Source organism: Hordeum vulgare, chromosome 1H (assembly GCF_904849725.1).
Source record: "Hordeum vulgare subsp. vulgare chromosome 1H, MorexV3_pseudomolecules_assembly, whole genome shotgun sequence".
Lineage (NCBI taxonomy): Eukaryota > Viridiplantae > Streptophyta > Magnoliopsida > Poales > Poaceae > Hordeum > Hordeum vulgare.
In genome coordinates, this window is record NC_058518.1 from 458,499,293 (window position 1) to 458,511,450 (window position 12,158).

General features: G+C 40.4%; 1 protein-coding gene across 1 annotated transcript; it reads right to left on the minus strand.

The window, feature by feature from the left end:
- Positions 1-4,002: 4,002 nt before the first annotated feature.
- On the minus strand, positions 4,003-9,337 carry LOC123445077 (metacaspase-1-like). Its single transcript, XM_045122009.1, has 4 exons — positions 8,664-9,337; positions 4,766-5,096; positions 4,362-4,677; positions 4,003-4,261 (listed from the first exon to the last, which is right to left on the minus strand). Exons 1-4 carry the CDS (start codon positions 9,082-9,084, stop codon positions 4,202-4,204), a joined length of 1,128 nt encoding a protein of 375 aa, XP_044977944.1. The 5' UTR covers positions 9,085-9,337; the 3' UTR covers positions 4,003-4,201.
- Positions 9,338-12,158: the final 2,821 nt, after the last annotated feature.

A 12,158-nucleotide genomic window follows, 5' to 3' on the forward strand; every position in this document is an offset into this window, starting at 1 on the left:
CCATACGCCGCAAGACTGTTGTTCCTCTCTACTTCTCCGACGATGCTCTCGTTCTAGACGATGAAACCATGTCGGGTCGATGGTTCTATATGTGTTGATACCAGAAGAGGCACTGCACTTTTAGTGCTTGATCTATGGACCAGTTCGAGGAATAAAATTCACGGCCGAAAGGTATAACCTAGTTGCAGGAATCTGCATCAACACACTTCACCAACTCTACTCTCCCTTGTGTTGGTCGGGTGGCGTGTTTTCGGATGTATGCCCAGTCTTCAGACGCAACAGCCTCGACGGTTAGCATGATCACTCCATGTGCTCACTGATCACACTTTTCCCTGGGCCTTGAATTGTCTGGTCTGTTCGCTTTGCTTTCTTCTACTCATGTGGTATCGGGTGGGATTGCCCGGTTCTGATGGTTTAGGTCATTTTCCATGGGGTGTGCGGTCGGTCTTTCATTGACCTAATTGTTGGGTTGCCCTGGTCGGCCAAAGAAAGACATGGTAAATGTTGTCGGTGTGTGTCATTAATAGATACACAAGGCAAATACAAACACAATACGAATAATTTAGAGAAACATCCTTTAAAATTTTCACCTAAACTTTGAGTTGCATTAGCTTTTGTCCCTTTGTGGATCATTCATAAAATCTGCTTTTCATATAAGTTAGTAATTTTAACACGGTCCCTGTTACCCCCTCTTTTCACATGGGAGGTAAAAAGTTAAGAGTAATCAAACCCACTATTTAATGAAATCGATGACTCATATCTACCATATATTCTTACCTCTCATGTGAAAAAAGGAGAAGGGATGGGGAGGGAGGGGTAAGAGCGACCACGTTAAAATTGCTCTTCATAAGTGGCTTTGCTTCTTGGCTGAAGTTCGTCTTTGGGTAAAGGGAGTGCTTATGCAGATGTGTATGACCCTTATGCAAGGGGTGAAAACGCCCTTTTTTGTATGAATGGACTGTGTCTAAATGCATTTGTCAGATACTGTTTCATATAGCTAGCTTATCTTCTTTCTTGCAATTGACCGTCGCAATGAGTTATGATAAGTTTGAGTAAAAACATCTTTCAAATAGTCATGTATAGAAATGCAATACAAATGTTTTGATTGTGTTAAGTGCGGTGTGCATGTTTTTCATGTTTGCCCCAAATTTACTGCTGGGTCTGCTGGATGACGCATTTTCCTAGCTCCCTCGGCCTTTTTCTTTTGAAACAACAACAACAACAACAACAACAACAACAACAACAACAACAACAACAACAACAACCAAGCCTTTCAGTCCCGAACAAGTTGGGGTAGGCTAGAGTTGAACCCCATAAGATCTCGAAGCCAAGTCATGGCTCTGGAACGTGGATAGCTAACTTCCACGCACCCCTGTCCATGGCTAATTCTTTGTCGATATTCCAAACCTTCAGGTTTCTCTTAACGGACTCCTTCCATGTCAAGTTTGGTCTACCACGACCCCTCTTAACATTTTCAGCACGCTTTATCCGTCCGCTATGCACCGGCGCTTTCGGTGGCCTCCGTTGAATATGTGCAAACCATCTGAGACGATGCTGGACCAGCTTCTCTTCAATCGGTGCTACCCCAAGTCTCTCTCGTATATCGTCATTCCGTACCCGATCCTTCCTTGTGTGGCCACATATCCATCTCAACATGCGCATCTCTGCTACACCTAACTGTTGGATATGTCGTCTCTCGGTTGGCCAACACTCCGCGCCATACAACATCGCATGTCGGATAGCTGTCCTATAAAACGTGCCTTTTAGCTTTTATGGCACTCTCTTGTCACAGAGTACGCCAGAAGCTTGACGCCACTTCATACATCTAGCCTTGATTCGGTGGCCCACGTCTTCATCGATATCGCTATCCTTCTGCAACATGGACCCCAAATATCGAAACGTGTCTCTCTCCGGTACCACCTGCCCACCAAGGCTAACCTCTCCATCCTCGTGCCTAGTAGCACTAAAACCGCACCTCATGTATTCAGTTTTAGTTCTACTAAGCCTAAAACATTTCAATTCTAGAGTCCGTCTCCATAACTCTAACTTTCTATTAGACTAGCACCACATCATCCGCAAAGAGCATACACCATGGGATATCTCCTTGTATATCCCTTGTGACCTCATCCATCACCAAATCAAAAAGATAAGGGCTCAAAGCTGACCCTTGGTGTAGCCCTATTCTAATCGGAAAGTCATCGGTGTCACCATCACTTGTTCGAACACTTGTCACAACATTATCATACATATCCCTGATGCGGGTAATGTACTTTATTGGGACTTTGTGTTTCTCCAAGGCCCACCACATGACATTCCGAGGTATCTTATCATAGGCCTTCTCCAAATCAATGAACACCATATGAAGGTCCTTCTTTTGCTCCCTGTATCTCTCCATCAGTTGTCGTACCAAGAATATGGCTTCCATGGTAGACCTCCCAGGCATGAAACCAAATTTGTTTATGGTCACGCTTGTCAACCTTCTTAAGCGGTGTTTAATGACTCTCTCCCATAGTTTCATAGTATGGCTCATCAGCTTGATTCCGCGGTAATTAGAAGATGGCCTTTTTCTTTTGAAACGAAGGCAAAAATTGCCTCATATATGAAATAAGTAGAAGAGAATTGCCTAATTAATTACGGAAAATTGGGCAAAAACCGGTACAGCAAGGGCCACACCCACTTCCATAGACTGAAACAGAGAAGGCAAATCCCCCCCTTATCGATGACACGTCGACCTACGACTAGACAACGCAACTCCGACTCGGACGGAGAACTCTGGAGGAGAAAACCAGGCACCGCTGGCGTCACGGAAGATCGCAGAACGGGCTACCTGCCTTCAGACATCGTATACCGCAAGGCGTCGCCACCACAACTTCGACTCCACAGCAACAAACTATCCAAGGCAATATCGTGGACATGCCGGAGAAGAGCCGACTACCGCAACCATTGCAACGTCGCCGACATCGCTCCCACCATCATCGCTGCCACCGAAGTCTGGACGCCCTAGTGATCCTCTCGGGGCCGCCGCCCTGACATCCACCGCTCCGTCGCGCCCAGCGCAATCAATCGGCACCGCCTTCCGGGGCCGCCGGCCCGACATACCACCGCTCCCCTCGAGCAGCAACGCCGCACAACCCAGCTGCCCGCAACCCATGCTGCTTAGGGCAACCGCTCGCAGACCACGAACGTCGCACCACATCCGAGTACGCCACCCCGACGTAAAGTCAAACTGTCCTCTCTGGGGCGCGTCGACCGAGCCGACACCCAACTGCCCAAGCGAGACAAGGGTGTCACCCAGTCAATGTCGAGATAGAGCCCCACCTCATAGAGCTGCCACTCACATTGTTTCCGAGATCGCCATCTGAACGCACAAATAGAAACCACCCGGAGCTGCCGCCCCGATGCTCATTGTCCCCGACGACGAAGAGATACGTGCAAACTGAGTGACTCTCCAAGGCGATGCCTCAAAGAAGGAAATGACGTAGCCGCCGTCATCGCCGGCTTTGATCATCCGAAGCTAGGGATTTTTTCGAGAGAGTCATCTAATGAAGCTCCACGACAACGCTTTGAGAAAGGGAACGACGTCATGACGCCGCCGTTGCCGGCACCGACGAAAAGGCAGTGCTAGACTTTCGCTTGGAGCTCCATCACACCTCTAAATCCAAACAGATCCGAAGCACTACACATTACACAATACACAATTCCCCTGCCTTTGATCATTACTGCAGGCTGGATGACATGTTTTGGCATCTCTGTCGGCCTTTCGGCGCTGTGGCCTGGGCGGAAGACGCGTTTTGCCATCTCTCAGCCGTGTATTTATTTTTCGTCTCTTTGTGGGTGAGTCATAAGTATGTTGTTCATAGGTTGCTTTGCTTTTTAGCTTCAGTTGGGCTTTGCGTCAGACGCAACATGTCATCTACTAGTGATACATATAAAGACATAATTAGCAGTAATAATTAAATTAGCCCTGAGATGGTCAAAGGGCCGCTTATACCCTTTATGAGGTAGTAGCAAGCAAAGTAATGTAGATTATCCTGTCCGTTAGCCCAAAGTAAGTGGACGGTTTAGAATCGTATATGTCCGGGACCATCTTAAAATTTCTCTTCTGTTACACAACGAATGAGCTTCCTAAACGGAGAGATCACAAGTGAAGTGACACGCCTTAAGAGCAGTGCCGATTAGAGAACCGGTTATCGTTCGATAACTACAAGATAAACGGCTTTCTGTAGATATCGAATGCTTCCGACGCGCACAACTGAGGCTCCTGCAAAATCGATCGATGGAAAGTTGAGGACGGATGCTTGCGATGTGAAGTAGCTAACCATAGTTGCAACAGTAATAAGAGTAATTGATGGATTAATTACCTGTGCGCAGCTGAAGGTGACGACCCGGCGGAAGAAGGAGCCGATCGGCCCGGGGATGCCGGACTCGCCGCCGTTGTCGCGGATCGTGGCCCGCATCGCGCTGAGCAGTCGGCCGTAGGTGGTGCCCGGCTCAGACTCCACCGCCTTGATGAAGCTGTACGTCATGGCGCCGGTCGAGGCGGAGCCGGTGAAGGCCGTCGTGTCTGCGGAGGTCTGGCTGTCGCCGCAACCGCTGAAGGAGATCGCCAGGCCGCCGTTCGTGCCTTTCTGCACATCTGGTTGACGGTTGTGGTTCTCCCATTGCCAGTACCCAGTTCTTGATTCGAAGGAGGAGGAAGATTACAGGCAGGACAAAGCTACTACGGCGTAGTGGGAAATTAATTAGATGGTGTATATATACGCACCTGGATATGCGGCAGAGGTAGGGGAGGTCGAGGATGGTGCCGCTGTGACATGTATCGATGATGGCGTGGAGCTTGACGCCCGCGCCGAGGGGGCGGACGATGGTCTCGTTGATCTCGTCATCGAGGATCACGCCGCGGGCCTCGAAGTCCTGAGGGCAGAGCGCCTCGTCGTAGCCGTCGACCTCGTCGCCGTTGTTATCCAGCTTCTGGACGCCGTGGCCGGAGAAGTGGAATACCAGGGAGTCGCCGGAGGTGCAGCCCTCCACCAGCCACCGCATCGCCAGCCGGAGGTTGTCCTTGGTCGGCCAACGGTACGGGTCCTTCTCCTCCTCTGTCCATGGGATGGATGATCACAAAATCAAGCTTTACATATTCAGCTTTAATGAAACTGGGTGTCTGTCCCCCGAAAAAAAAATACTGTAGAAAACAAAATTTATATAAAATATTTGAAGTGAAATTTATAGACTTTGCAGACAAACGTCTCCTTTACCGTTGGTTGATGCATGAACCAGAGCAGGGGAAATCAACCACGCCCAACGATGGCAAAATGGGCCAGTCCTAACGTGCTTACCCGATAGCCCACGTGCCCGGTCCATGGTGTATCTGGCCCGACATGTGACCTACCAAGGGCCGTGCGTGGGCCGCGAGGTTGGGCATAAGTGCCTGCTTAATTTTTATTTTATTTTATATTTATACAATCCAATAGACTGAATACAAGCTCAAAACAGTTCAATGGGTTGAATCCTATGTGGGCCAACGGGCTAACCGAGCTTCCAGGCTGGCTTGTTTACTAAGGGGTGCGTGCCTGGCCTGTATAACCTAGGGAGGGACCGGTTCATCCGGCAATGTTTGGCCACGTCAGCTTGGCCAACGCCCACATCAAGTATGACATGTTCTTCATAGGTACATTGCATTGATTCTCAACCCCAACACAACTTCATCTCCAACACCAAGAATGGCATACGAGTTGAACTTTGATAAACAAGTAATAGCAAAAAACACCATGTTGACACAAACAACAGTTACAAAAACTTACGATCTACAAAAACATCATGATTCATGAATATTTATTTTTTGTATTTGCCATGGCAACTTAGAATCTGCTATGATAAACATCTAATCAGTACAAAAATTATCTTTCCTTTTGGTTCATGGAAAAGTTACCAAAATAAATTAAATTCCCAATTGCTCTAAAATTTGTCGTGTGACCACAAGGAGTTTTTTAAACAATGGCCATGATCGTATGGAACAAAAAGTCTATAAGTTTTTCCCATGTCAGTATTTACAATGTATACAAAATTGCCCTAATCTTACAAAGCATAGGAAAGTGAATTTGTCATGACATAAAAAAGCATGGCAATATATTATCTAGATCATGGTATATTTTGTTCAATGGAATGACAATCTTATTATTTTCGACCATGGCAAGTTTTATGTGTACCCATGGCATTTTTGACCATGGTAATCTTATTAGTTTCCACCATGATTTTTTATGCGCTTTTAGGTATAATCACAACATGGCAATTTTTCCAACGTTCTTGCCATGGGCAGTTCAAGTTTTGTCCTTCAATATGTTTCTGCCATGGTAACTTAAATAGTTGTTCTATGGATATATAGTTATCATTCCAAAAGTATATTTTTTACCATGATACATTAAGTTTTGTAATAGATATTTAGACATGCCATGGCCGAACTTGTTAAGTATTTGAACTTACCATGGTCATTTTTTTTTGATAATTTACTTTGTGCCCTGGTAAATTATTGGTTTACTACATGGCAAATTATTATTTACCTAATGGAAAATTAAATGAAAAACATTGTATTTCTGTATACAATTGCGAATTATTTTGAACATACTCACGACAAATTTTATTGAACATATCATGGCAATTTAATTGCACATATCATGGAATTTCTCATAGTAGATAGCATGGAAAATTTCTTTGCCATGGCAATTGAATACTTTCCTATTATTATAATTATTATTGCATTATCAACATTGCATTGCAATACGTTGCCTTCATATCGGATTATCTAGTGTTTTTTTTTATTAAACCTCAAACGCTATTATATTTCGCGGTTCCTCCGGAAATGTGAATAGTACCCCTCTTAGTATTTGATCCTTCTGCTCAGAGACCACGAGACACTTGCATGTGGCCAGGAGACTATATTAAAAATTATTTTAAAAATTGGAATTAAATACTCTTGAAACCAGTCGGAAGCTTGCGTGTGACACCATTATATAATATTGACCATGTTAAGTCTTTGAACTTACCATGGTTAATTCTTTTTCTAATAACGTTTTTTTGTGCCATGGAAAATTATTTATTTACCCCATGGAAATGTAAATGAAAAACTTTGTAATTTTTTATACATGGGCAAATTATTTGAACATAATCATGTTAATTTTTATTGAACATATCATGTAAATTTAATTGCACATATCATTGAGTTTTTGTTGTAGGTAGCATCACAAATTCTCTTTGCCACAACCAATTTTTCATAATCCGTCACTTTTTTGAACATGGCAAATTTATGAAATAAATTAACAATCATATGCAAAATAATTATGTATATAAAAATATGAACATATCTGAAACTATGGGATTTATTTTATATCTCCACTCATTGCATTTCTAAATTTTTTGTGTGTGGTCACATGGCAATTTCTAAAAACTTTTTTCAAAACATGGCAACTGTTAGAACATTTTTTTTTCTTAAATGGCAACTCTACAAATTTCCTTCAACACACATGACAGCTTCGAATTTCTTTTCTTACATGGTAATTTCAAAATATTTTTTCCCAAACTATGAAAAATGTCAATCATAATTTTTGTGCAACATGGAAAATTTACTTTACGGATGATGGTAAATATAACTTACGTTTTCCATGTGCCCATCAAACTGGCTAGTGCATTTAGTTTCGATCTAGGCTTGAATTCAAATCTATCCCATTTTTTCTAAAGGGTTTGGCAAATTAAAAAAATAGTTTTAGATACATAGCAAATTTACAAAAAAAAACTTGATTTTATTCTTTCCTAGACGGCAAAAATAACATACATACAAGGCAATCCCCCCCCCTTTCAATTCATGCATTGGTAATTTTACTAATTCTTTTACGTACTTGTACCATGTTAATTTTTTAACAATGGCTACTTTATATTATAGACCATGTCAAATATAATTTATGGACCATGAAAAAAAATTGCCATTGAAACTTTGGTTTTTGGACCATGATTTTTTTTGTTTTGGGACCATAGAATTTTTTTCTTATATTGGCAAATTTATTTTCTAGATCATGGAAAAATTTCACGATAAATAGTTTCTTACAACAAAATGCCATGATTTTTTTCATTTGTATAGTACACTTGATTTGTTTTCATAAATATGTGCTACTTTTTACCCACTAGTTGCTGCAACTTTTCCCATGATCATGGCATTTTTTCTCCTTCAAAATCATGATTCTTTTTTGTCACATGGCAATTTTCATTTTTTATTACTGTTTTCTTATATTCTCATGACAATTTCACAAATTTTGGATATCTAGAATAAAGTATTTCTGCACACAAATGGTGATTGGGCCAAAAGGCCTAGCACAAGGTCGATCCAGGAAGGCAGTATATCTGACGTTCGTGTGTTTTCTCAAAAACAAATAAAAAATCCGACGTTCTTGCCGGTTCTGATCTAAGAAAAAGGCCTAAAAAAACAAAAACCGGCGGTGATGGCAAAGAAAAAAAACAGTTGTACGTATCATAATTATGCAGAAGCGGGGCTCCTTTTGAAAAATAAAATTTTCAGGTTGAAAAGGCACAGTCCAATCCAATCCAATCTCGAGATTATAAGGTGATTCAAGGATTTTTCTACTTCTTTCTTGCGCAATCAAGGGCTGTTTGCTTACCGGTGAGGGAGAGAATGCAGTCGCTGGGAAAGCCAAACCTCTCGCGGAGCAAGTAGGCTATGCAGTTGACGTCGTTGACGGTGCCTTTGAGCTCGTACTTGGTGAAGCTGTAGCTGATGCCAACGAGGAGCGCCCGCTTCTTGCCGCGGGCGCTCGGGTAGCTGGCCGGCAGGCGGTACGGGTCGCCGGCACGCATCGACCCGGATGACGCCGGCGTCGGCGACCGCGACGGAGCCCCGAAGAGCAGGCCCTTGATGAAGCACACGGCCTGGTGCAGGCCGCCCTGGTGCTGCGGCCGGCGCTCCACGCGCGTCATGGTGTGGCAGAGCGCGCACCGAACGGAGCGCGCGCCCGGCGGCGCGGAGATGTACGCGCCGCAGCGGCTGCACATCTGCCTTGAGCTCGCCATGGATGATGACATATGCTGGACGTGCTGTTAGAACATGTATAAGCTCATGGAGGTGTGAGTGGCTAGCTGGGCAGGCGGCATCGCGGTTGCATGAACATTCTTTAAATGTTATCAAGAGTGAGGAAGAAGAAGGTATCACGGCGATAAGTTTGCATCGGTGTTCCTGCGTAGGAGATGGAATCGCGCGAGTTGGACGAGTGGACCCTGTTGCGGTGTGGTGCGTTGTGGGTGGCCTGTGGCATGGTGATGGTACTGATGCCGCCTTTCGGTTCTTCCATGGCTGCTTTATTCCGACGAGCATTCGATGCTTTATTTGGCGTGCGGGTTAGACGGAATCGTATGATAACGCGCTCTTTGCCGCGCACGTTCGTCGGATGTATAATCTCCCCTAATCTCTCTAATAATAAATCAAATTCGGTTTCTACTCATCCGTCTTAAAAACTAAATTACCCACCATGCCACCGGTAAGTAATAGAAAATGTTTCACAAAGCGAAAAACTTGGACTGGGCCGGCCCATATAAAAACCTCCAATATTACGCTCTGCACGCTGGGAGAATATCCAGCACACCGTATGGGCCGGCCCATGCACAGCGCCTACTTTTAATTCCGTTTATTTATTTATTTTCAGTTCTGTTTTATTTTTTTATTTTAAATAATTTAGAACTTTAAATAATCTTTAAATTATTAATAAACTGAAAATTATAAATCAACGTATTAAAAAAAATAAAATGTTTGTGACTTCAAAAATGCTCGGAATTTCGTAAAAAATGCTCGCATATACAATAAAATGTTTGCAATTTCATAAAAATGTTTGTACAATAAGAATAGTCCATGATCTCAAATACAATCCATGTATTAAAAACTATTAAATGCATATAACAAAATGCTTTCTAATTCAAAACATGTCCTAAAATTTTAAAAATAGCTATTGCCTGTTTTGATAGTTTCTTTTTTTTATTTAAAATTTTCCGTTCCATTTTTGTTTATTTACAATTTAAATAATTTATAATTACAAAAAAAATTGCAAATTAAAAAATAGGAATTTGGATTAAAATGCTGACGGATTTTTATTTTGAATTAAAAATAGGATTCAAAAAAAGCGCCGGATTTTTATATTCTTTTTGCAAATTCCAAAACAATGTCCATGAATTTAATAAATATATTACTGATTTATAAAAAAGTTTGTTTATTTAGAAAAACTTCATGCATTTCAAAAAATGTTTGTGAATTTAAAATAAAATCCTCCAACATCAAAAATTATGTTCGTCTTTTCTTGAATTGATGGCCAATTCAAAAGAAAATATTTAAACCCGTTCGAAATATAAAGAATATTCATGATTTTTCGTAAATGTTTGTAAATTGTAAAAAATGTTCTCGATTTTAAAATCGTTCCCATATTTGTAAAATTGTTCACGAAAGATCTAACGTATGTAGTTAAACATTAATGCTTCTAAGTCTTTGTGACAATATACCTATGTGAATTTTGAAGAATTAACTGTTGGATGGATCGGATTATTATTGTATGTTTTTTAAAAAAAATTCTTGAACTTCAGAATAAATCTTTGAGTTATCAAGATTTTTGACAACCATGATATATAATTTTTGAAAATGTAAAGATTGCTTCAACTTATGAATAAATTTAAAAGAAGAAACATTTTGTTGTGTTTGTGCACAAAATTTCTAAATCAAGCGATGATATGTGAACATAATGTGGTCACCATCATTGAAGATTATGTTTTTTTCTTCCGTGGCAACGCACAGGTCATTTTGCTAGTCTCCCTAATAATAAAGCAAATAGGGTTTCTGGTCGTCCATCATAGAAATTACCCTTAAAGTTTGCATAAATTACCCACCATACCACCGATAAATAATGGAAAACGTTTCACAAAGCAAAAAATCTTGGACTGGGCCGGACCATGTAAAAACCTCCTATATTACGCTATGCACACTGGGAGTATATCCAGCACACCGTATGGACCGGCCCATGCACAGGCGCCTACTTTTAGTTCCGTTTATTTATTTATTTTCAGTTTTGTATTTTTTTATTTTAAATAATTTAGAACTTCAAATAATCTTTCAATTTTTAATAAACCAAAAATTAGAAATCAACATATTTAGAAAATAAAATGTTTGTGACTACAAAAACTGCCCGGAGTTTTGTATAAAATGCTCGCATATACAATAAAAATGTTGCAATTTTAGAAAAAATATTTATACAATAAGAAAAGTCCATGATTTCAAATACAATTCCATGTATTCAAAATATGAAAGGCATTTAACAAAATGCTTTGTAATTAAAAATATGTTAATGCATTTAAGAAATGTCCTAAAATTTTAAAAATAGCTAATGCCTGTTTTGATAGTTTCTTGTTTTATTTAAAATTTTCCATTACATTTTTGTTTATTTCTAAGTTAAATAGTTTAGAATTACAGAAACTTTTGCATATTAAAAAATAGGAATTTTGAAATAAAATGCTGACGAAAACATAATGAGCATGAATTTAATAAATATATTACTGATTTATAACAATGTCCATGAATTTAATAAATGTATTACTGATTTATAAAAATGTTTGTTTATTAGAAAAACTGTATGCGTTTCAAAAAATGTTTGTGAATTTAAAATAAAATCCTCCAACATAAAAAAATATGTTCGCCTTTTCTTGAATTGGTCGCCAATTCAAAAGAAAATATTTAAACCCGTTCGAAAAATAAAAATTATTCATTATTTTTAGTAAATGTTTGTAAATTGTAAAAAATGTTCTTGATTTTAAAATTATTATTGTATGTTTTCTAAAATTTTAAAATTGAAATTCAGAATAAATCTTTGAGTTACCAAGATTTTTGACAACCGGATATATATTTTTTGAAAATGTAAAGATTGCTTCAACTTGTGAATAAATTTTAAAAAAGAAACATTTTCTTGCATTTGGCATAAAATTTCAAAATCAAGCGATGATATATGAACATAATGTGGACACCATCATTGAAGATTTTTTTCCCGTGACAACGCACAGGCCATTTTGCTAGTGTCTCCCTAATAATAAAGCAAATAGGGTTTCTGGTCGTCCGTTATGGCATTTTT